At 51.9% G+C, this 22,891-nt stretch overlaps 1 protein-coding gene across 9 annotated transcripts in view; it reads right to left on the minus strand.

Moving 5' to 3' along the window:
• Positions 1-22,891, minus strand: part of CNNM2 (cyclin and CBS domain divalent metal cation transport mediator 2) — a 184,369-nt gene that overhangs the window by 10,832 nt on the left and 150,646 nt on the right. Inside the window, exons 3-8 of one of the 9 annotated variants that reach the window (XR_016221947.1) lie at positions 21,883-22,020; positions 19,746-19,915; positions 10,367-10,494; positions 8,454-8,547; positions 5,576-5,641; positions 420-604 (exon numbers count right to left, since the gene is read on the minus strand). Coding sequence is in view for 5 of the 9 variants with exons in the window: in XM_089314360.1 (XP_089170486.1) it covers positions 4,869-5,185; positions 5,576-5,641; positions 8,454-8,547; positions 10,381-10,494; positions 19,746-19,915; positions 21,883-22,020 (899 nt within the window). In the remaining 4 variants the exon portion in view is untranslated. The other 8 variants (XM_008270432.5, XM_089314360.1, XR_016221948.1 and 5 more) reach the window with 8 other exon arrangements.

Consider the following 22,891-nt stretch of genomic DNA (forward strand, 5'->3'; position numbering starts at 1 on the left):
GCCGCCTCTGAAGTCCAAGTTGACTCTGGCGAACAAAGTCGCGTCTTCCTTTTGGCACCCATTTCCCACTGTGTCTCAGAAGCTCAGAGACCAGAAAATGGAGATGGGTTCCACCAGCTAAAGCCGGCTTGTTTCCCAACTCGACGGAGGAGAGGGGCGCCTCCCACCCCGGTCCTGCCAGGGCACCATGAGCTCGAGACCTGAGGAGCCTTGGTCTTCCTCCCCGTCCCCGCCCCTTCCCTGCAGGTGCCACGTGTGGTTTGGACGTTCATCCGGGAAAGCCAAGGAGATGCGTGTTTCTCCCAGCCTCGCGGCACCCCCAAAGTAATCACGGGAGAGCTCCGTGCAGCGGCCGGGGCGCCACACACCCACCTCGCTGTGGGCAGGGCGGCCCCTGCGGGCCCAGCCTCCTCCCTCACCTTGACAAACTGCAGGTCAGAAAGGGCTCGCACGGAGTAGTCGGGGACGTAGACTTGCAGGAACGAGGAGCCCAGCTGGTTATTGCCACTCCCCAGCGTCGGGGTCACCGCCTCCATCCGGTCACTGCGGCTGAGCGAGTCCGAGTGATTCAGGCCACACGGGCGGGGAGGTGACTTGTTTTCACCTAGACCAGAGGGGAAGAACCACCTGTTAGCCGAAGCAGACATCGTCGACAGAGTCAGCTCTTCGTATTTTTCAAGCAAGAGCTTCCACGCAAGCCCAGTCCTCGCGCCCCCGCTCAGCGCCAGGGGACGCCCACTTCCGGTGCGAGGCCGCCCACGAAGCCGAGGCCAGCGCGAGGCCGAGCCGGAGCAGCTCTGCGTGCCCGCCGTGGGCCAGGAGGCGGCCGGGCTTCCCCGCCCTGCTAGAAGCAAAGGCTCCCGGGGCCACTCGCCAGGCAGTGCGCGCTTCCACGGGGCTGGGACACTGCTGCCTGCTCACGCCACACCCCCAGCCAAACCAAACTTCTTACGTCTCTGATCCCAGTCAGATCCCCCAGACAGCGCAAGGATGTCTCAGGAATTCACAAACACTAGGAGGTGTCAAAAGACCTTGAAAAGTTGAAGTTATCCCGGGTGCTAACGGATTCTTTCATCAGATTTTGCACTCTTATTAAAATTGAGTGAACAAAAATTCAAACACATTAGTCTTGCTCGGGAGGAGTACTGCTGTAGCTGCTAACCTAAGTTCCATTAAAAATAAACCCACTCCCTTCCCAAGGGGGCTTCCACGTTTGCTTTTCTCATCAACTAGATGGTGCGCCCGTTACTAGGGGCAGCCACACTGCACAGGCTCAGGGCTGTGGCAGGCCCCGGGACAGCTCCTCTCTGCAGGGCAGCCCTGGTAGAAGCTCCCCCAGAGGTGGTCCTCTCTCACTCACCTTGAGAAAGGGTGCTGCCATGGCCAAGGCTGCCCTAACTTCAAGCGACAGGCCAGGCTTTAAGGCACTCTTGTTCCTTTGCTATCTGAAGTAGCCCTTTCTAGAAAGAATGGAGTTCAGCTCTCCCCAAGTCTCTCATTCTGAAGGCTGCTCGAGGTTCCACCTGACCTTGTAACTCTGTTTGCTGAGAGGACATTTAGAATAAAACATAAGCACTCTGGGGCCAGCGCTGTGGCACAGCAGGTTAAAGCCCTGGCCTGAAGCGCTGGCATCCCATATGGGCGCCAGTTCCATTCCCAGCTGTTCCTCTTCTGATACGGCTCGCTGCTGTGGCCTGGGAAAGCAGAAGATGGCCCAAGTCCTTGGGCCTCTGCAACCACGTGGGAGACCCGGAAGAAGCTCCTGGCTTTGGATCGGCGCAGCTCCAGCCGTTGCAGCCATCTAGGGAGTGAACCAGCGGTTGGAAGACCTTTCTCTCTGTCTCTACCTCTCTAACTCTTTCAAATAAATAAAATAAATGCTTAAAAAAAAATAAGCACTCTAGGACTCTCAGATGATGAGTTCACTTTCTCCTGAAATTTTCATGCTATAATTTTCATGTCTATAATTATCATGTCACAAATTTTCCATTGTTAAATCAATATTAAGGGAGTGGACACTTGGCCTTGCGGTTAAGATGCCAGCATCCAATGTCTGAGTACCTGGGTCTGAGTCTCAGCTCTGGTTCCTGACTCCAGCTTCCTGCTAAGACAGAGGTGATGGCTTACGTTCTTGGGGTCCTACCACCCACGTGACAGACCTGCATCGAGTTCCCGGCCCCGGCATCTGGGGAGTAAAGCCGGTAGACAGGAGTTTTCTCTTCTCTTTCTGCTTCTCAATTAAATAAGATAATAAAACTCAGCAATAGCTCTTCCTTTTGCTTCCACTTACCTTCTAAGAGAACAAGGCAAATTATAACTTATGAATGTCTTATATCTAGCAGAATGGAACTATTAAGAGGATCTGATCCTCCACCTTGCGGCGCCGGCACACCGGGTTCTAGTCCGGGTTGGGGTACCGGATTCTGTCCCGGTTGCCCCTCTTCCAGGCCAGCTCTCTGCTATGGCCAGGGAGTGCAGTAGAGGATGGCCCAAGTGCTTGGGCCCTGCACCCCATGGGAGACCAGGATAAGTACCTGGCTCCTGCCATCGGATCAGCGCGGTGCGCCGGCCGCAGCGGCCATTGGAGGGTGAACCAACGGCAAAGGAAGACCTTTCTCTCTGTCTCTCTCTCTCTCACTGTCCACTCTGCCTGTCAAAAAAAAAAAAAAGAGGATCTGAACTGTAAGCTCTAGATTGCTCATCTGTAAAATGTGGTAACAGGCCCCGCCTCAGGAGGTCTGGTGAGGGTTAAAAACAAGGTCACGTAAAGCGCTTGGCACACACCTGACACCTGTAAGCGCCCGATAAATGCGCCTCGTTAACATTTCATGTTCTTTCCTCTTCGTTTCCTCCCAGACCTCACTGCCGTGTGCCTACCTTCGTGACGAAGGCTTTCCAACAAGGGATCCCACCACACCCCCAGGCTTCAGTCCCAAATCCCACCACTGTTTCCACAGACGCCTCTCACAGCGCCCACTTTCAGGCACTGATATCTGAAGTTTAGCAAGACCAAGCCCCGAAAGGCACCTTCCTTGCTGACCAGACCCAAGCGCTGGCAGGAGACCCCGAGGCCTCCAGCTCCTTGCTACTTTGTCCTGACGGAGAGGGAGCACAGCACCATTTGGTCCGTGCTGTGTCTGGACTCACAGTCAGCTTCCTCCCAACCCACTGCTTTGCTGTTGTTTCCTTTAATTAATTAATTCAGCCTGAGTTCCCTCCTGCTGGCCTCCCCAGAGCCTGCCATGGGCAGGGCCGGGTCTCGGGCTACAGCTGGAGCAAGGAGCCACGCGCTCAACCCAGGTCTCGACGCGGATGGCAGGGACCCGACTGCTCGAGTCACCACGGCTGCCTGCAGAGTCTGTGTCAGGAAGCTGGAATTGGGGGTAAGGCAGGAACCAAACACAGGCGATGTGGGGACACAGAGGTCCTGAGCAGTGAGCCAAATGCCTGCTCCTGCCCTCTGGTGTTTAACTTTCATTTACTGATTTTCATTTTATCTGGAAGGCGGGGGGAGGGGGTGGGGAATGAATTTTCCACCTGCTGGTTTACTCCCCAAATGCCTGCAACAGCCAGGGCCGGACCAGGCCAAAGTCAGAAACCCGTAACTCTATTCAGGATCTCCCATTTGGGTGGCAGGGACCCAGCTACTTGGGCCATAAGCTGTGACGGGAAGCTGGATCAGCAGCAGAGGAGCCGAGACGCAAACTGGGCATTCCAACATGAGACACGAGTGTCCAGATTGTTTCTGTGGACTTGCCCTCTCTCTGCCCTCACAGTCACGGCCACAAGAAAGAGGCCGGCTTCCAGGAGCACTGGTGCAGCTCCACAGGCACCCGGCAGGGTCAGCAGGTGCACAACCCTTGGTTTCAATTCACTATTGAGAGCCTCAAATGGAGTCCCAGCAATAATTAAAATAATAATCTGCAGGTCCACAGACGATCGGCGGCTTTGGGGGCCAGTGACGCTCTGCATTTTAGCAAGGCGGCCCCGGCCGTGTTTCCGCGTCATGCCCCCCAGCGGGGGGTCCAGGCGGGCGAGATGGGCGAGGAGGAACGTGCAGCATGAAGACAGGGTGGCTGCTCCGCAGCTGCAGGCATGTTTCGCTGCACACATGTGTACGAAGTTTCATGACAATGATTACAGGAAAAACTTCCATTTGGATTCCTCCCTGCCTTCCCAGAACTGTGTTCTCGCTTTTTGTCTTGCTTTATTTTACCCATCCCACCTAGGAATTCTTTCTTTTTGGCAGCATGCAGGAATGAAACATTCCTGGGAGCCATGGCTGGAAGAGGCTGGGATCCCTGCCGTACTTCAGCGCCCACTCGTGAGGTATCTGAGGACCCAGTGTCAGCCTCCCTGAGGGCCTGCACCCACCAACTGGGCTTTTCTTTCCTGGCTTGGGCAGAGTGAGCACAGTTGAGAAATCTCAAGGTCCACAGATAAAGTAAAATGCAGATGGCCCTTCTTTTCTTTCCCTGGGCTGCACCAGCCGGTTGCTCCACTCTGGCCTCTGGGACATTTTAACTGAGCAGCAGGTGCAGGCAAATCAGATGGGGAGGGAGGAAATGCAAACACCCATGGATGCAGGTGCATCTGTACACACACGTGACCACCGTGCTGGCGGCTGGATTCAAGTAGCTGCGAGCACCAGCTCACCCCAAACACCGGAGCTTTTTCCAAAGCTTCAGCACGCATTGGTTTCCAAGACAAGTGCTGCCTCTTCCACCACGTCTCAGCATTTTAAGGTTCTGCTGAGTCTGAATTATGAAATGCCAATTTCATCATTCAGATTTAAAAATATAAGCTGTATGGAACAAAATAAATTCAGAAAAGCTGTGTTACCAAGTAGGAAAGCCCAGCCATTTTAATTAAAGCAAGATTAACCTCTCCTCTTCTCTCGAGTGGACACATTGCGAGGCTGGCTGCCCTCTCCCGCCGGGAGGTCCTCCGCGGCGTGGCAGGAATGTGCACAGCGCCGATTTCAAAACAAAGAGAGGGGAGACTGGGAGACGCAGGGGCCACCTGCCTGGCAGGGAGCAGAAGTCCACGCACCCCGTTCCCATGGACGCTGGAGGAAGGATCAAAGAAACAGGGATGCTGGAGGCCTCTGTGGATGAGGTATTTTTCTTGCTTACGAAGAAAAGCTGTCGGCCAAATGCATCTGTAGGCGCATCCTTACAGGCCTCTGCCAACGACACCCCCCGGGATGCGCTGAAGTCAGAGGCAGAACCCCGAGCAGCCTCCTCCGGCTGACCTGACTATTTAAGGTCAGCGGTACGGGTGGGATGGAAGGGCCACTCAGGATCGTGTGGGCACCACTGTGCCTCCCAGGGTTCACCACTGCCCATGTCCCAGAATTCCTCTCCAGTCTCGCAAACGCCATCTGCTGGCTGATGAGGTTTATCCTTTCCCGGACAGCTCACTATGAAGTCAGAGAACCTCAGTGTCTCAGGGCTCAGAGGAAAACTGCCCACGGTCTTATCCAAACAGGGGGAGCTGACCCAGCCAAGCAGGCTTTTCTGGGGTCAAGGGGAGGCAAGGAAGCGAATTATGAAAAGGAAACATGCAGAATTACCTGGAGAACCTGCTGCTAACAACTCTGTTCTGCTGACAACAAAGGTACGAGACAGGGACAAAGGAACTGAAAAATGGAGAAAAACAGGGTGAGACCGGATCAGAAGACGAGAGAGGAGGTCTCTGTCATCAGGGCAGAGCCGATTCTTGTTCCACCTACATCGGATTTGAGTCCAGAAACACGAAGCCGGACGGGCTGTTCCGTTCACACAAAAGAGCTCTCGCTGCTTTCCAGAAGAGGGGAGCAGGGCGAGGCCGGAGGAGCCTGTTCACCCCCTTCTTTACTGAGGAAGTTCCTGAAGCCAGGACGCTCCGCTGGGGTTTGTTGCTCCCAGCGGGCTTCTGATCTTAAGGACTTAATTCACCACAAATAGCCGCGCGAAAGGAGCTCCTTGTGAGTCAGCTGTGCTCAGAGCACGGCCCAAGCCCATGGCGCCCGCGCCCCGCCACTCACCGCCCTGTCTGTGGCAAGCAATCATCCCACTAATTTGCACTCCTGGTCTCACTGTCATGATGGCCCTGGGGTGCTTTCAAATTTCAAAGTAGAGGAAATTCAGTCAGGAAGGGCACACCAGATTTCCCCAAGTCCAAAGACGAGGGTTATCCTTGTCACTGCTTCCTCGGCCAGGGAGCCACAGCGCCGCGGGAGTGAACGCTCTCACGAACACGTGGCGCAGAGAAGGGATTATTGTAGGCTTTTCCCAGACAGCTGGCCTTCATCCAGAGAACCTCACCTGGATGGGCCCGCAGCATGGTGCACGCACCTCCCAGTGACTGCGGACAAATCCCACAGCCGAGTCGTGAAGTGAAACAACACTCGGCTTTGGAACGCCAGCTGCCCTTCGGCGGCGGCTCTCCCGCAGACGGGCTGCCCTGGCCTTCCCACTCGGGTTTGTCCGTCCACGCTGGTTCAATATGAAGGGCTCCATGATGAGAAGTCAACAAACGTGCAAGCTCTTCAAGGTCACCGTACAGACCTGGCTCTGCTCACCTGAGCTCCTGCGAGGTTGGCTGTCACAAACAGCCACACTGACACCACCACCCGACTTTCCCTCTTCCACGCTAAATGTTACAGTGTCCCAGGAGGTGACAGTGTATGTCCTTTTAGTAAGGAGGAAACCAAGGGCCTTTCTCAACGTCACACAACCATGTGTGATGGAACTGAGGCTGCGACCAGGTGCAGTCAAGCCTAGTTAGGAAGCAGTGGGAAAAAAAAAAAAGGCTGCCTTCAAGTTCACCACAGAGCCCTGAAGAAGTGGGACCAGACAGGCCCATGTCCACAGGGTGCTGGTCAGCAGCTGATAATGGGGACACCATGGCCCCAGGACTCAAAGACCTGCGCCCGGACAGGGAGCAGACGCATCTGGGGCAGAGGCGGCCTGAAGCTGGGAGAACTCCTGGTGGTTCCCTGAACTGCGGACGGTGACATCCGTGGCATGGGAAATGACGACCAATGACACCAGACTTTTCTGGCGGTGCCCTCTCTGGGACTGCCGCAGTGTGCTGCGAGGGTCTTGTCCCCCGACATAGCTGTCATTGATATTTCCGACACAAGGTGGCACTCCAGCTCCTGCTTACCAGCCTGACCTAATCCTGCTAGGATAAAGCTTGCCTGGCAGAAGAGACCATTCCAGTCCCGGCCCCGAGATGAGCCATCACGCCAGGTATGTGTGTCTTCCTAGGACACACAGGGCTTGCAGGCATCTTGGAAAAATGCTCAGAGAAGCAAGCCAGTCCCTATGGCGCACCAGCCCTTAGCTGGCTGACTCAAGTGGCCTAGCTCTCTAGATGAGAGGAGCTCGCCATCGGCAGCAAATATTCAGTAACGCTCGGGACTCTCAGGGAAAAGCCAATCAAGCGCTCAGAGCAGCTCACATGGACAGGACTCACCACCACCGAGGGCTGGGCACACAGCGGCAGCCACGGGAGGACGAGCGCTGAAGGGCACACACACTGCTAGGGATCCACCCAGTGCAGACACCCACACCCACCACAGCATTCACACGTCGCCATGCAGTGGTCAGGACAGAGCTGAACTGTCTCTGAGGCTTGGTCCCACGTGGAGACAGTGAGAGGGGGTAGGGCCTAGTGGGCGGTCATCGGCTTACAGGAGATTGGCCCTCTGACAGGGTTAAGGTGTTCAGGTGGGAGCCGAGGCTAACGAGAGTGACTTGGGACAAGGCACCCACCCCTGCTGTGGCATCCTGCCAAGTTCTCCCAAGCTGACTGTTCCACAGAACAAGCCTGGCCACTCCCCAGCTCTTGACTTCCCAGTCCCACGTGCTCCTGCCACCGAGAGCCACCTGCCATGCGGCACACACACACCAGAGCCAAGCAGCAGCCAGAGCCACCCATGCCTTTGAGCCTCCAGAAGCCGAAGCTGAATACACTTGTGTTATGAAGCCCACAACCATCAGCAACGAACAGATGAACGCACGGTTGTACACGTACACGATGGCGCACACGCGACACGGCTGAACATGACAAACACGGCACTGAGCACGAGAAGCCGGTCTCAACGCGACACACACTCAGTAACCACGTGTATCAAGTTCAAAACCAAACAAAGCTATTCTCTGCTAAGTCAGACAGTGGTCACCTCTGGGGGTGGCAACTCACAGGGGACACGGGGCTTCTGTGGTGACATCTGTCCAAGCTGGGTGCTGGCTTACACAGCTGTGTTCAGTTTGTCCAAAGCTCATGGAGGTGTCTATAGTTTATCTACAATTTGTGGGGGGGATTTTTGCATGGATAACATACTTGAGTAAAAAGTTGGAAAAGCAAGCGGAGGACAGCTGCCAGCACGGAGGGAAGGCGCGGGCAGAGGGGCCTCCCTTCCCAAGACACAGCCCTGCCCGGCAGGCGGGAGGCAGACGCACCTGGAGAGGCTGTCAGGGCCATCACGCCGTAGTATGAAAACGCACTCGCTTCGAACTTCATTCCTTCTTTCCCAGCTTCCACTTCCACCTTCCCCTGTGGGAGAAAACGAGGGCCACGTTCAGTGCGATCGCATGGATCTCTCTGGACACGATATATGCAATTTGGTCCTTCCTCCGATCTCGTTTCAGTTCTTCTCCCAATGATTTCAAGGAGCTAATGTCCCCCACACGGAGAAGTGAGTTAAGCTGCATCTCAAGTATGAGACGTGCACTTGGCTGGGTAGGCAGAGGGGACAGCAGGCAGCGCTGCTCTATTCCCGGAGTCCTCTCGGTGTTTTCCCAAACTCCTTCTTGATGGAAAAGAGGGCGCTTGCTCTGTCAAGGAGCCAGGCGCCAAAAGGTGCTCAGGGGTGGCTGTCCACACAGCGTGGGGCAGGATCAGGCCCCGTGGCCAGCAAGGTTGGTCACCAGAGAACAGAGAGGAGGCACCTGGCTCCCAGGAGCAGAGCCCACTCCTGGTCCTGACCTGCTGGGCAGCCCCTCGCAGGAAACGCCACTGCCCACACATTCTACAGCACCCAGCGCTTGGAAGAGCTCCTTGGGAGAGTCTCTTCCCACCAGATGCCATCCCCATTCCCACCACTCCCAGGTCTCCCCTCTCCGACTTGTGTGCGACCTCTCCTCCCCCTTTCTCAGTTCCTCTGGGACACACTGCCCTTCCCGTGCATAGGACCCCAGGCTCCACTCCAATCCCACCACAGCAGGAGCTCAGTGGGCACTGCCTGACTTGCTGAGATCTTTGAGTGAGTCTCACTTCCAAAGTTCCAAGCGAAGGGCTGGAACCTTGTTCATGTGACTCGTAATCGCCCCTCAGTGCATCCTTTACAAAGGGGACAGAAAAATTAAGCTGCCGTTTATTGGTAAGGAGCTGTGTGAACTCTTGACAGTGTCTTATTAACTCATTTACTATCCACAACCCTATGACGCACACACACGTATCCCCCTTTAGAAATCAGGAGGAAGAGGGCCCAGCTCTGTGGTGCAGTGAGTTAAGCCACTGCCTGCAGTGCCAGCATCCATACGAGCACTGCTTCCAGTACTGGCCACTCCACTTCTGAACCAGCTCCCTGCTAATGCGCCTGGGAGAGCAGCGGAGGATGGCCCAAGTGCTTGGGCCTCTGCACCCATCTGGGAGACTGGGATGAAGCTCCTGGCTTCGGCTGGGGCCAGGCCATTGGAGCCATCTGGGGAGTGAATTGGCAGATGGACGGTCTGTCTCTCCCTCTGAAATTCTTTCAAATAAATTTTAAAAATAATCAGGAGAGAGGGTCTGAGATTGAGTAACTGAGGGAAGGCTCGTGATCAGAGTGTTACCGCACCGTGTGCTGAGACAGCTGCTACCTGCGCACTCCCTGCCGAGACAGTCTACATTAAATTCTCCAAAACAGAACTTGCTCAATTCACTGCATCTGAAATCTATCCGTAGCCTCCATTCTGGATTTTCCTCCACTCAGTAGAGATATGGTTTTATTAGCTGCCAATCAATTCTCTTGCTGTAAAAGAGGAATTTAAAACTCTAACCACACTGGTGCTGTGGTATAGTGGGCTAAGCCTCCACCTGTGGCACAGGGATCCTATATGGATCCTGTTCAAGTCCTGGCTGCTCCACTTCAGATCCAGCTCTCTGCTATGGTCTAGGAAGGCAGTAGATGATGGCGGCTCAAGTGCTCGGGCCCCTGCATCCACATGGGAGACCTGGAAGAAGCTCCTGGCTCCTGGCTTCAGATTGGCTCAGCTCTGGCAGTTGTGTCCATCTGGGGAGTCAACCAGTGGATGGAAGACCTTTCTCTCTGTCTGTAACTCTACCTCTCAAATAAATAAATAAAAAACTTAAAAAAAAAAACTCTACCCACAATATAAGATCAACCTGCAAGCAAGCGGGTGCTGCAGCCGGGCCCCACAGGTGCTGCCGGGGAGCTGGCAGGGGCCAGCCTGGCCCTCCGAGAGCTCGCTGTCCACAGGGAGAGGAGAACACGTGGACCTAGTGACACAAGGCAAGAAACCAAAGTCCCACTTGAGGAAAAAGACACGAAGGACAAAAAAGGAGTTCAGAGGAAACCTGGACTTCCTGTTCCTCAACACAGATGCCTCCCACACAGGAGTGAGTGTCTAGGGTGGGCGGGGACAGTGTGGAGGAAGAAGGTACCAGGTGGTGACAGCGGACCCAGGCTCGCAGGGATGTGTGGAAGTGGGAGGCAAGTTTGGGACCAGGCGGGAAGCGGGGCTCCTGCGTGGGGGAGTCAGGCTCCTGAGCAGAGGGCCGGGGTCTCAGCAGGATCATCTTGCCAGTGCCAGGGTGGCAGCCCTGGGACTGGAAGGACATTGTAAGCAGAAGGGCTGTGCATAAGGAATCGCCGTGGTTGGGGCAACCATTGGGAGAGAGACTTCAGGGACTAAGCGGGGATCATCTGCCGCAGGAGCTTGTTCCAAGCCACCTGAAGATGAGGCCTCAGTGAGTAGAGACGGACAACCTGGGGAGGGGGCTGTAGGAGAGGCCACGTCCCAGCTCAGGACAAGGCCTCCTACAGAGGGCTGATGAGGCCAGGCTGGAAGAATCGTGGCCAGAGGGAGGGCAGAACTGGACATGGAGAAGGGAGCATGAACAAGAAAAAGAGTGGAAAGAGAATGGAACCAGCCTGCAGCCAGAGGAGGAGGAAAATCAGATACCAGACGGGAGGGGTCCCAACGAGCGGGTCGCTGCAGAAGCCAGGCGAGGGGAGAGTTCCCAGGAGGGACGGCCAGCAGCGCTAACAGCACAGGGAGCCGGCAGGAACAGTGCTGCCAGGAGCCAGGAAGAATGACTTTCACCCCGCAGCCCAGAGGCCAGGCAGTGGGGGAGGAGGTCAGCAGGGCAGCCCCAGGAAGGGTAGGCAGGTGGCAGCAGAGCCAAGGGGCACCAGTGAAGGTCAGCACAGGAAGAGGCGGCGCGAGGAGGGGCTCCATACGACAGCTGGCGGGAGAGGATGGGGACGGAGCAGGGGCACTGTCCTTGGAGGAGGCAGGGTCCCTCAGAGGGAGGCAGACGAGGTAGGAACAAAGGTTATTTCCCAAAGAAGGACAGCGAAAATATGGCAGTGTCCAATGGGGTCTGACCTCTCAGTTATGTATTCGGCCTTGTTGGCGCTAACCCTTGGTTCCGGTGGGTAGGTGGGTGTGTGCGCTCTGAGAGCGGTTGTCTGTGTGGTGTGTGTCTTCGCAGGAATGGCAGGACCATCTCCTAACCAGAACTTCTGGGCAGAAAATGAGGAGGAACAGAGCCTCAGGAGACTTCAGTCTACGGAGTGCCAGCTGGCCAGACGCTGTGCGCTACAAACTTCAGGCCCTGGGTCCTGCGTCCCTAGGTAGGCGTCAAGGCCACGGTCCTTCTGCAGCCAGCTGGGCGACAGTCACCACCTAAACAGGACAGGTGGGAACTAAGACCCACCCGCGTCTTGGAAGGGAGCTGCTCCTGGGGCAGGACTTGCACTCGGACGCTCGGACCCCTGCCTGGCGGTCTGCATCATGGAGACTCCTGGACACTGACGTCAGGCTGCTCATCTAACCCGGCCAGAACCAGCCTGACAGGGGGTTTTTGCAAGTTCTGTGGGTGGGCCCTGCAAGCAGCCAAGTGCAGAGATCATGCTTCCACCGTTTGGGAACGACAGTCCCAGCCCTGGAAACTGCCTGGCCTCTCAGACTCTCCCAGGCACGGCGGCTGAGTCTGCTAATCAAGCAAGGGCAGCTGCACAGGACTCGCTGCACAGAACAGCAGCCATCTCAGCAATGCCTCCTCTCGACCTGAAGTCAGGACCCCGGGCAGGGCAGGAAGAGCCGCGTCCAGCTCCAGCTGCCGCAAGGCAGTTACCCGAGGTCCACGGGGCCCGGCCACTCAGATTCCAGCAACTACAAAACGCACCACTACCCCAACACAGGGGACAGATACAGATTTGACAATTTTTATTACATAAAAGTTTTAAGAAAACAGTTATCTACTATTACTATTATTTCAGACCTATTTAACTCTCCAAATTTAGAAAACATTTCCAGCATAGGAAGGTCTTCAGACTGAATACACGGAGCTTTATGAGAGTCTCATTGCAACTCTTTTCCTCATTTTTGCCTCAAACTGGCGAAAACTTTGTCAAAGGATCAGCACTTTAGAACTATTCCACTAGATTAACTTCTAGCTCCATTCGTAAAACTGCCGTAGGTGACAGGATCCCTGCAGCTCTGGCAGTGGCTAACACTCGGATCCTACAAGCCTTAGGGTTTTAAAAGCTGTCCGACCCCGTGGTCCTCGCTATAGGAAGCAAGTCCTCGGGCAGGCGGGTCCCCAAACACGCAGGAAGCATGTCTTTCCCCGTGAGGGTGTTGTCAGTGGTTCCAGAAAGTGACCATTTTCAAATGACCCCACCAGCATACAGTCAAGGTCATCCGTGTGAGGAAACGGCTTACCTGGCTCGGGTCACCTAGGGAATCTTCTCAGATAACCATCTTTTCCACATAAAGAAGGCACTACATATCGATTTTACTTCTGAAATATTCATAACACCCCCTGGCATATCACACTACACAAATGATGAGGAGAGGACACAAAGCATCTGCGAAGGACGCAGGGCTTCCTGTTCACACACTGACAAGCCAGGTGCCGAGCCAAGCAGCCTCATCACGGACGCCCAGCCTTCCTGCGGACGAGGGTATTAGACAACCTCTGCTCCAAGGTTGCAGGTTTCCACAAAGGACCCAACAGTAACATGCCACACCTGGCCTCAAAGTGGCATCACGGCCACCATGATGCACACGACACCAGACCTGCGCCGAGGACCCCTGGAGACTGAAGCCATCCTCAGACAGCACAAGTTGAGGAGTTGCCAGTCTCCAGTTCACCCTCACGTTGGGTTCTTTTGTTTTGCTTTTTGAATCACAACCACGGAGTATTCAGTGGGCTCTGGTATCTGCGGGATGGTAACGCAATGCTAGGGGTACAAATGTCAGTTGTGTTTACCAGCATCTCCGCAGAGGAAGAGTGCCAGCCGGATATATCTGTGACCTTGTGTGACGCTGGCACGTGCATACTCTGGAGTTTTCAGTATGGAGGCTGCAAGCACAGGCCTGAAACTCTGCACATTTAATTTGTAAATGTTTACCTATTTTTTTTTTTTTTTTTTTTTTGACAGGCAGAGTGGACAGTGAGAGAGAGAGACAGAGAGAAAGGTCTTCCTTTGCCGTTGGTTCACCCTCCAATGGCCGCCGCGGCCGGCGCGCTGCGGCCGGCGCACCGCGCTGATCCGATGGCAGGAGCCAGGAGCCAGGTGCTTTTCCTGGTCTCCCATGGGGTGCAGGGCCCAAGCACCTGGGCCATCCTCCACTGCACTCCCTGGCCACAGCAGAGGGCTGGCCTGGAAGAGGGGCAACCGGGACAGAATCCGGCGCCCTGACCGGGACTAGAACCCGGTGTGCCGGCGCCGCTAGGCGGAGGATTAGCCTAGTGAGCCGCGGCGCCGGCCTGTAAATGTTTACCTATTATTTTGATGATCAAAAATTAACCTGTGAGGCTGGTGCTGTGGCATATTGGTGGGGCCACAGCCCGTAGTGCCGGCATCCCATATGGGCGCTAGTTTGTGTCCTGGCTGCTCCACTTCCAATCTGGCTCTCTGCTGTGGTCTGGCAAAGCAATGGAAGATGGCCCAGGTCCTTGGGCCACTGCACCCATGTGGGAGACCGAGGAGGCTCCTGGATCCTGGCTTCGGATCGGCGCAGCTCCCGCCGTTGCAGCCAGTTGGGGAGTGAGCCAGCAGATGGAGGACCTCTCTTTCTGTGCCTCTCCTTCTGTGTAACTCTGACTTTCAAATAAATAAATAAATCTTTTAAAAAATTTGTAACGACTTAGAACTATCTGACCATTTTCTAACCAAGTGCTGCCACCAGATTCCAGTGCCAGCAGCCCTAGCGTGCACAGCCACACTGGCCCAAGTTGTAGGACTTCAATCCTCATGGCTGAGCCCTGCCCCTCAATCCACTGGGGGATGGTGAGAAAGGCAGCCTCTGACTCCCCCAGACCTACAGACTCAGCATCTGCATTCTGCCAGGTTCCCCTGGGACTCCCACACACATTGCAGCGTGAGCAGCACTGAGCTGGAGAGAACAGAACAGAGTGGGCCCGGCATGGAAATAATCCCGTCACACCCAGTAGAGGCCAAACAACAGCACAACGCACTGTACAAACATCCAAAGTAGCTCAAGTTCAACGAAGCACTGGCGGGGTCAGTCACCCTGGACACCCAGAGGCCCCGGTAGGCTGGAAAACAAGGAACCTGCACTGAAGCAGTCTTGCCATGGTGCCAGGACAAGCATGATACTCTCAGACCAAACAAAATCACCGACAGGTTCAGAATCTACTACTGCTTTGCAGATTTGTTTTGTTGAAGTTGTCTATGGGAGTTCCAAGCAAAACGAGCTTATCCCTAGAATTTTATATTTATGCATATTTAAATAGTATAATTTTTAAAAACAGACTTAGCATCAGGTGTCCCAAAAAGTATTCTTTAAAATGGGTCTATTATCTGTCCTTGACTCGAGATGGAGGAGTCGTTATCACACCGGGACACACAGAACTGCAGTTCCAAAGTCCGTGAGGAGGTCTGGCGCATCGGAGGCTTAGAGCATCATCAAGGCCGCACAGACAGACACCAGCCGCCGCCTCCCTCAAAGAACAGCTCCCCGCTAGAGAGCTTCAGAACCCACATCAGAAGCTCTGAACAGCAGGGTGGGTGGGGCAGTTGGAGAAAGAAAGAACATTAATCTGACCCATGATCATTAAGAAAAATTAACTCCTGGGGAAAAATGTATTCCTTTCTATTACACAATTGGCGAAGAAAACAACTGTTCCCTTCATTTTTCTATTGTTCTATATATTTACTAAAATCATGATTTGGTTCTGTGCTGTGGAAAACAATCATACTGTTTCTCTTACTTGTTTAGACATTTTGTTCCCAAAGGACCAACAGATCCTTTATTACAAAATGCCAACTGTATGCAAGCAAGGTGATCTCTTACTTCTTGCTGTCTTTATTAGGAAAACAGTTTATAATAATCGTAATTATTGTACAGTGCTATTTTTAACTGATATTCTTGCAAAAATTTTCCACTTCTTTAATTACTATATAATCTCTCACTATCACATCTTTATTTGATTAGCAATTAAAAAATGAACTATTTCTACATTATCATGAATAGATTTCCTATAAATTAAGTTGCTTAGAAAGCTGTATAAAATAAGTTTCTTCAGATAGGAGACTTTTAGTTTAAGGATAGAATAGACTGCAACACTTTTTTTGTCCAGTAGTTTAAGTTTTGTTTTCTAAAATCAAGAATGGATGCTTAATTTTGTCAAAGGCCTTTCTGACATCTACTAAAGAAGCATAAATTTTTTTTAAAGATTTTATTTATTTGAAAGTCAGAGTTACACAGAGAGAGGAGAGGCAGAGAGAGAAGTCTTCCATCTGATGGTTCACCCCCACAACTGACCACAACGGCCGGAGCTGTGCCAATCCGAAGCTAGGAGCCAGGAGCTTCCCCCGGGTCTCCCATGTGGGTACAGGGGCCCAAGGACTCGGGTCATCCTCCACCGCTTTCCCAGGCCACAGCAGAGAGCTGGATTGGAAGTGGAGCAGCCGGGTCTCGAACTGGCGCACATATGGGATGCCAGCGCTTCAGGCCAGGGCGTTAACCCACTGCACCACAGCACCAGCCCCAAAAGAAGCATAAAGATTTTTAAAAGCTACTTTCCTAACTAATGTGGTATAGTTTGGTTTTGTTGTGTAATAGTAAATTAGTCCTGCATTCCTTAAAAAAAAAAAAAAATGACTCTCTGGAGACTGTTGCTCTCTGCTACCTGGGCCATGCCATGCTGAATTTCCAGGCACATTAGCAGGAAGCTGGATTGGAAGCAGAGCAGTTGGGACCGAACTGGCCTGCATCCTATTAGCACTGGGCAACCCAAGTGGCATCTTAACCCTACTGTACTGCCAACCCCTAACACTGTCCCTATTGATTCCGTGACACTTTTTAGCTAAAAATATACCTTTTCAGATGAAATGACGTTTTAGTCTTTTTATGCATATGTAAAAGAGCAACTTACCAAATGGTCTTTTGGCAAAATTTACTTTAGTAATTTACTTTGAATAAATTAGACTTTATGTCATCTAGGGCTCAGCCTTGAAAAGCATGTGTATCTCTATAATAATATTCCCAACATAGTTACTTCAGAGCTTTTTCCAGTCTGCAGAAGAGGGTGCCACACTTGTTAGTGCTGCTTCCTTCTGCCTCACTGCTCTCGAAGTACAGCGGAGAGGTCCATTGCCTGCCTCGGGGTTCCAAGGCTGGAGCAGCGACAGCTTACTTCGTAAATGAGGATAGCTGTGTGGGACTGACTGAGCAGGCATTCCGCTTAGCTATTCTGGGTACCTCAGGTAACTGGCTAGTCTATAAGAACATGATTTTCACCAAACCCTACAGTTCACTTATTTTTAAAATATGCATGTATCTGTTTGAAAGGCAGAGTGACAGAGACACATTTCCCATCTACCGGCTCACTCCCTAAATGGCCACAACTGGGGCTGGGCCAGGTTGAATCCAAGAGCCAAGAACTCCATCCTAGTTCCCACTACTAGTTCCAGCAACTCCTGCTAATTGCCTGGGAAGCAGCAAATGACAGCTCAAGTACACAGTCACCTGCCACCCACCAAGTGGGAGATCTGGATACAATTTCTAGCTTCTGTCTTTAGCCCTGCCCAGCCTTGGTTGTTGAAGGTATTTGGGTGGGGGTGGGGGGGACCAGCTGACTAAAGATTGCTCTCCTCACCCCATCCCCTGCTTTTTTTTAATATTTACTTTTTATTTGTTTGGCAGAGTGAGAGCGAGCGAGCGAGCAAGAGTGAGAGTGAGAGCAGTACTTTCCATCTGCTGGTTCACTCCCCGGATGGTTACAACTGCTGGGGCTGGGCCAGGATGAAGCCAGGAACCAGGGCTTCCTCTGGTTTTCTTACATGGGTATGGGGGCCCAAGCACTTGTGCCATCCTCTCATTTTCCCAGGCACATTAGCAGGGAGCTGGATCAGAAGTGGAGCAGCCACAACTTGCACCAGCACCTACACAGGATGCCAGCACTGCAGGCAGTGACTTAACCTGCCACAACACCAGCCCTGCTCCCCCTTTCAAGTAGATAAAAAAAAAATATATATATATATATATGTATATATATATATATATATGGCTAACTGTATAAAAACTGACAGCCCCATTGTTTCTAATAGTATTACTGAAACAATGTCAATCCCCAAAATTCTCAATAGCAGCTTTTCATACAATGCAGACTTAAGGAATAGTCACATTGAGCTTTTATGAGTGGCATAAACATTTTGTCTCCTTCTTGTGGTAAATAAATTCCCTACATGCCCTCAAGAGTTTTGAGCTTGTGTATTCCCAGTGGAAAACAACTGAGTATGCCTAAAGTTAGTGGAAGAACCAGAGTGCAGACTTAATAAACCTGCCAACACAAGTTTCCAGGACAGAGGGCAGGAAAGTGGCCCATACCAGGTAATCCAGGGCCATTTCTCTCCTCACTCTTGCTTCCAGACTCCACAACAGTACTCAAACAGGTCACACAGGGCACAACACCTCCCAGAATTTGACAAGATGTATTTTCAAATAAAATGAACCTTCTGCAATCATTTAGGTAACAGGGTTTCTGCTAAACTTTTAGAGACTACAGTGTTAGTTTTCCTCTGATAATGGTTATCTCCAATTAATAGCTAGGAATTAAGCAAGGAATCTGAGAAAGTTTAAGGGGCTAATAATAATGCTTCTACTGAAATAAACCCAGGAGGCCAGAGTTGTAGTGTTGTAGGTTAACCCACTGTGATGCTAGCATTCCATATGGAGTGCCTGTTTGAGTCCCAGCTGCTCTGCTTCCGATCCAGCTTCCTACTAGGGTACCTGGGAAAGTAGTGGAAGATGGCCCAAGTGCTTGGGTCTCCGCCACTCATGTGGGAGACCTGGATAGAGCTGCTGGCTTTGGCCTGGCTCAGCTCTGGCTATTGTAGCCATTTGGGGGAGTGAACCAGATGAAACACCTCTGTCTTTCCTTCTCTGTATTTCTGCCTTTCAAATAAATAAATCTTAAAAAGAAAAGAAACTCAGATTTCCTACAAAGCAATTCTCCAATAAAGAGGTTTAGGAAGGAAAACAAACAAGCAAGCAAACAAAAAAACGCCAGCATTTTATTCACTGGAATCAGCATCTAGATTGCCAAGGCAGGAAGTGCGCTGCTGAAGAGACGGTAGAGCCCCTGGGGAGGGGACTGAGAGAACTGAACTCCCCAGCTCCTACACTGACTGAGGTTACAGTGAGGCTGTAATACTTTTTTATCAGCTCCTCTGTAAAATAGGGTCCGCTTAATCGCCAGTAGTGATCACAACCACAAATGGGCAATTCTGGTGGTGCTAATGGAAAGGAGGGAAGATTTCTCTGGGAAGCTGCAGAAGACCAAGTCCTGATGGGGTGTGGGAGAAAAGAGAAGATGACAGAGAGAGGACCCAAGGCATCTGTGACACATTTCCAATGCCTACCACGCCCTGACACACACAAGCACTTTCCCAAGCTCTAACAAGAGAATCCACTCTTCCTCATCTGACACGATGGCTTTCAGAATTGGAAATCGGAGTACGGAATGGCACTGCTTTATCTGGGAATGGTTTCACAGCATGGAGAGAGGGAGATGAAATTCTCCCTGTCGAGGGTACCGCCAGACAGAATGAAATATGGAGATGGGTGTCAGGGCCCAGCAAGTTCAGCTGCCTCTTGGCAAGACCAGACCCCGCACTAGAGGGCCAGCTTGAGTCCCAGCTACTCCACTTCCGATCCAGCTTCCTGCTAAGGTGCCTGGGAAGGCAGCGAACAAGGGCTCAAGTACTTGGGTTCCTGCCACCCACATGGGAGATACAGAGTGAGTTCTGAGCTCCTAGATATGGCCCGGCCCAGTGCCAGCCGTTGCAGGCATCTGAAGAGTGAACTGGCAGATGGAGGAGGTTGGTGTCTGTCTCTGTCTCTATCTCCCGCCCTCTCTCTACCACTCTTTCAAAGAAACAGAATGAGGTACACAAAGCTGGACACCACTCAATGACACCAAGCCCTCTGGGAACCGCAGAGACGGGCACTCAAGCGAAGCACAGGAGACCGAACGGTTGGGCTGACCTGCAGAATGAGCACGAAGTAGTCGACAGGCTTGTTGCGCTGGTAGAGGTAGTATTCCGGGGCTTTCTTGTTCTTCTCATCGAACTTCAGTTCCTGGATGACATTGGGGTGCTTTAGCAGCCTTAGGAGGATCTTCTCTGACATCTGGGATGGGCTAAATGCTTCTACTTCTATAGATATAAACACAACTGGACATTACACTTCAGATGGATGCAAAAATTATACTAGCAATTAAGGTGTTCAGATAAGAATACTTGAAGTCAAAGCACCACAATACGGATGAACAAAACTTCCGTTTGGTGATCCATGGGGCGGGGCAGATTACCTGGAATTGGAAAATTCTGAATTCTCATATTTGTTCCTTTTTAATCTGTCCTTAATCTGTCATTGATTTTAGTTCTGTTACAAATATCCTGTTCTTCTGACTGAGAGAAATGAAAATCAAACAGATGCTCCCTGAGTGCCAGGATGCCCTCAACAAGCCACAACAGTCTGACCATCAGGTGACAGCCAAAGGAAGAAGCCAGGGTCAGGAGGCACTGAGGTGTGGGTTAGTACCAGGTGCACAGGCACGGGTGCGCCGCTGCCCCCTCTCCCACACAGCTACTCCCAGAAACTCTGGGGACAAGGCGGGGAGAGGGTCAGAATAAAAGCAAGGCACGTGCACACATCCACATGCACTCCCACTTGCTAATTTAAAAACAAGTAATGTTGATCAGTATTTACAAAGACAGCAATTTTATTTAAAACCACAAAACCAAAATTACTGACTTCAGGGTACTCTCCTGAAAGCAGACTTCATGGTATCTCAGAGGCTGAGTAGGCAACGTTTAGTTTTCATTTGTGGTTCTTAAACGATGAGGAACAACATCAGAATTAAAAAAATAATAAGCAAGTTAAAGATTTTTTAAATTTTAAAGTTGTACCTGAAGGCTATCAATTCTGCACTAGCTTCTGTGACTTTCTGTAATAAAATAAGTAGTATATCACAAAATTTTTGGAAAACACAGAAAGAAGAAAATTTAAAAATTACCTATGAACCAACCCCTTAGGTAACGATTTTAAGCAATCTTGTAAGCATCACTTTCCAGTGCCTTGCCTAGGGGTATAAGTGTGTATGTGTGTTCACAAAAACACAACTATAATCTCAACACAGTTCTCTATCCTGTGTTCTCCCAGTTTGTATTACACAGTGACTATTGACCATGTCCCAGATATCATATCCTGAGCATTTCCATGTATCAGAAACCTGGTTTTCAAGAGTCTACAATTCTGGCACGTGTTTGCTCTTGGCCTTCTTGCCACAGAATCCTAAGTGTGTAGCACGCAGCCGAGTGGCACTGGCTGCCCACCCTGAGCACAGGCGTCTTCTGCAAGCCAGCTGGTGCTTCCAAACTTCCTCACTCTCCCCTGGCCAACAGAGCCACATGGCGATGTGAGAAGGGGGCCGAGTCTCTTATGTCCATTCAACCTTGACCTCTCTGGAGCAGTCAGTGCGGCTGGGCTGGTGGTTTGACTACTGGGAACGCGTGCCTCTTGGAACAGGCCCAGGTAATCGGATTTGAAGAGGCCACCAACAAAATCCATGTCACAGTTCTTGGAGTTTCTGATTTCATCAAAACAATGAAAGGTAGATTTCTGAAAGTCATTTTTTCTTCTTTGCAAATCTTAGCACCTGTGTTACCACTGGTGTGCAGCTGTTCTTCCAAGCCAGTGGGATACAGAGCTCCTCGGCTGTCCAATCATACGAGGCGGTGTCTGGCTGGCACAGTGAGCCCACTAGGCCAGCTGGCCCTCCCCTGGGCGTGGCTGGAAGGAGATGACCTGGCCTACTGGACACATGCAGTGTGGCACTAACATTCATCCTTACCTTTCAGACCAATTTTAAGTTACTGGTCCACCCCTGGTAAATGTCTCAGAGGGTTCATGCCGACACTGAACACAGGAGAGGAGAGAATTTAAAAAGAAAAAAACAAACAAACAAAAAAAAAAACAACAAAAAACAAGAAACAAAACACAAAAGTGGCATTACTCATCACCCATTTCCCGGCGCCCACCCCAGCCCGCCCGGTCACAAGCGGTGAGAAGCTCGCTCCAGGGCTGGAGTGATTCCGAGCTGCGATAAAGCCACACTTGCCTGTCGCTAGGAAACGGTGCATGGCCAGGAGGAGCTGTGGTGATATTTTAACCTTCATCTCGCTGTCTGTCTGCTTAAAGGCAGAAAAATCTTGCTTCCTTTCACGGTGGGCCACTTTCTTTTTCGTTCTGTTATCAGCTGAGGGAGAATGGAAAAAGAAACAAATAAACACACCCCATTAGATCAGGGCTCTTTTCAAATAAAAAGGAAAACGAGGAGTGGGAAGGCCAGGCTCTCTCTCCAGATGTGGGGATACTACAAACTGGCAAAGGAATGGGGGAGGGATACCTCATCACATCAGCACAGGGCCTGATTAGTAAATCTAACACCTGAAGGTCTTTTGCGACCTTCAATGAGAACATCACTGGGCAGACTTGGGCCGAAGCCTCCCACTCATAGAATCCACAGAACCACAAGGTAGCACGGCGAGCTTGTACATTGTCTCCAGCAACTCAGTGTCGCCACACTCCAGCAGAGACCCACCACTGGGGGTCACACACGTGGGACGTCTGCCCTGCCTTCAGGAGGCCCCTAGCTCAGCAGGCAGAAAACAAGGCCATGAACAAAATCCCTCAAGAAACAAGAACGCATCAATGGAACGGTATCTTATAATCTGTTTTATTTCTACCCCAGCACTTGAGATCCTCAAGGTAAGGCGCAGGAGGAGGAGGTGGGAGCAGGTGTTCAGCCTGGTGGTTAAGATGCTGCTCACACCCACCTCAGGGTACGTGGGTTCCATTCCTAGCTCTGGTTCCTGACTCCTGCTCTCTGCTACCGCAGAGCCCGGGAGGCAGTGGGAATGGCTCAAGGGACTGGGTTCCCACCACCCCAGTGGGAGACCGGGACTGAGTTCCCAGCTCCCAGCAGCTCTTCTGCTGTGGTCATTATGGGTTTGTGGGGAACAAAGCAGTGGATGACAGCTAGTGCTCTCTCTCTGCCTCTCAAAAAAATGTTTAAAGATATTTTAAACATATCTTTGTATACAGCCCAGTTCTGCAGAGGCCACAGA

The sequence above is a fragment of the Oryctolagus cuniculus genome, chromosome 15 (genome assembly GCF_051225735.1).
Source record: "Oryctolagus cuniculus isolate XC-2025 breed Fujian yellow rabbit chromosome 15, ASM5122573v1, whole genome shotgun sequence".
NCBI lineage: Eukaryota > Metazoa > Chordata > Mammalia > Lagomorpha > Leporidae > Oryctolagus > Oryctolagus cuniculus.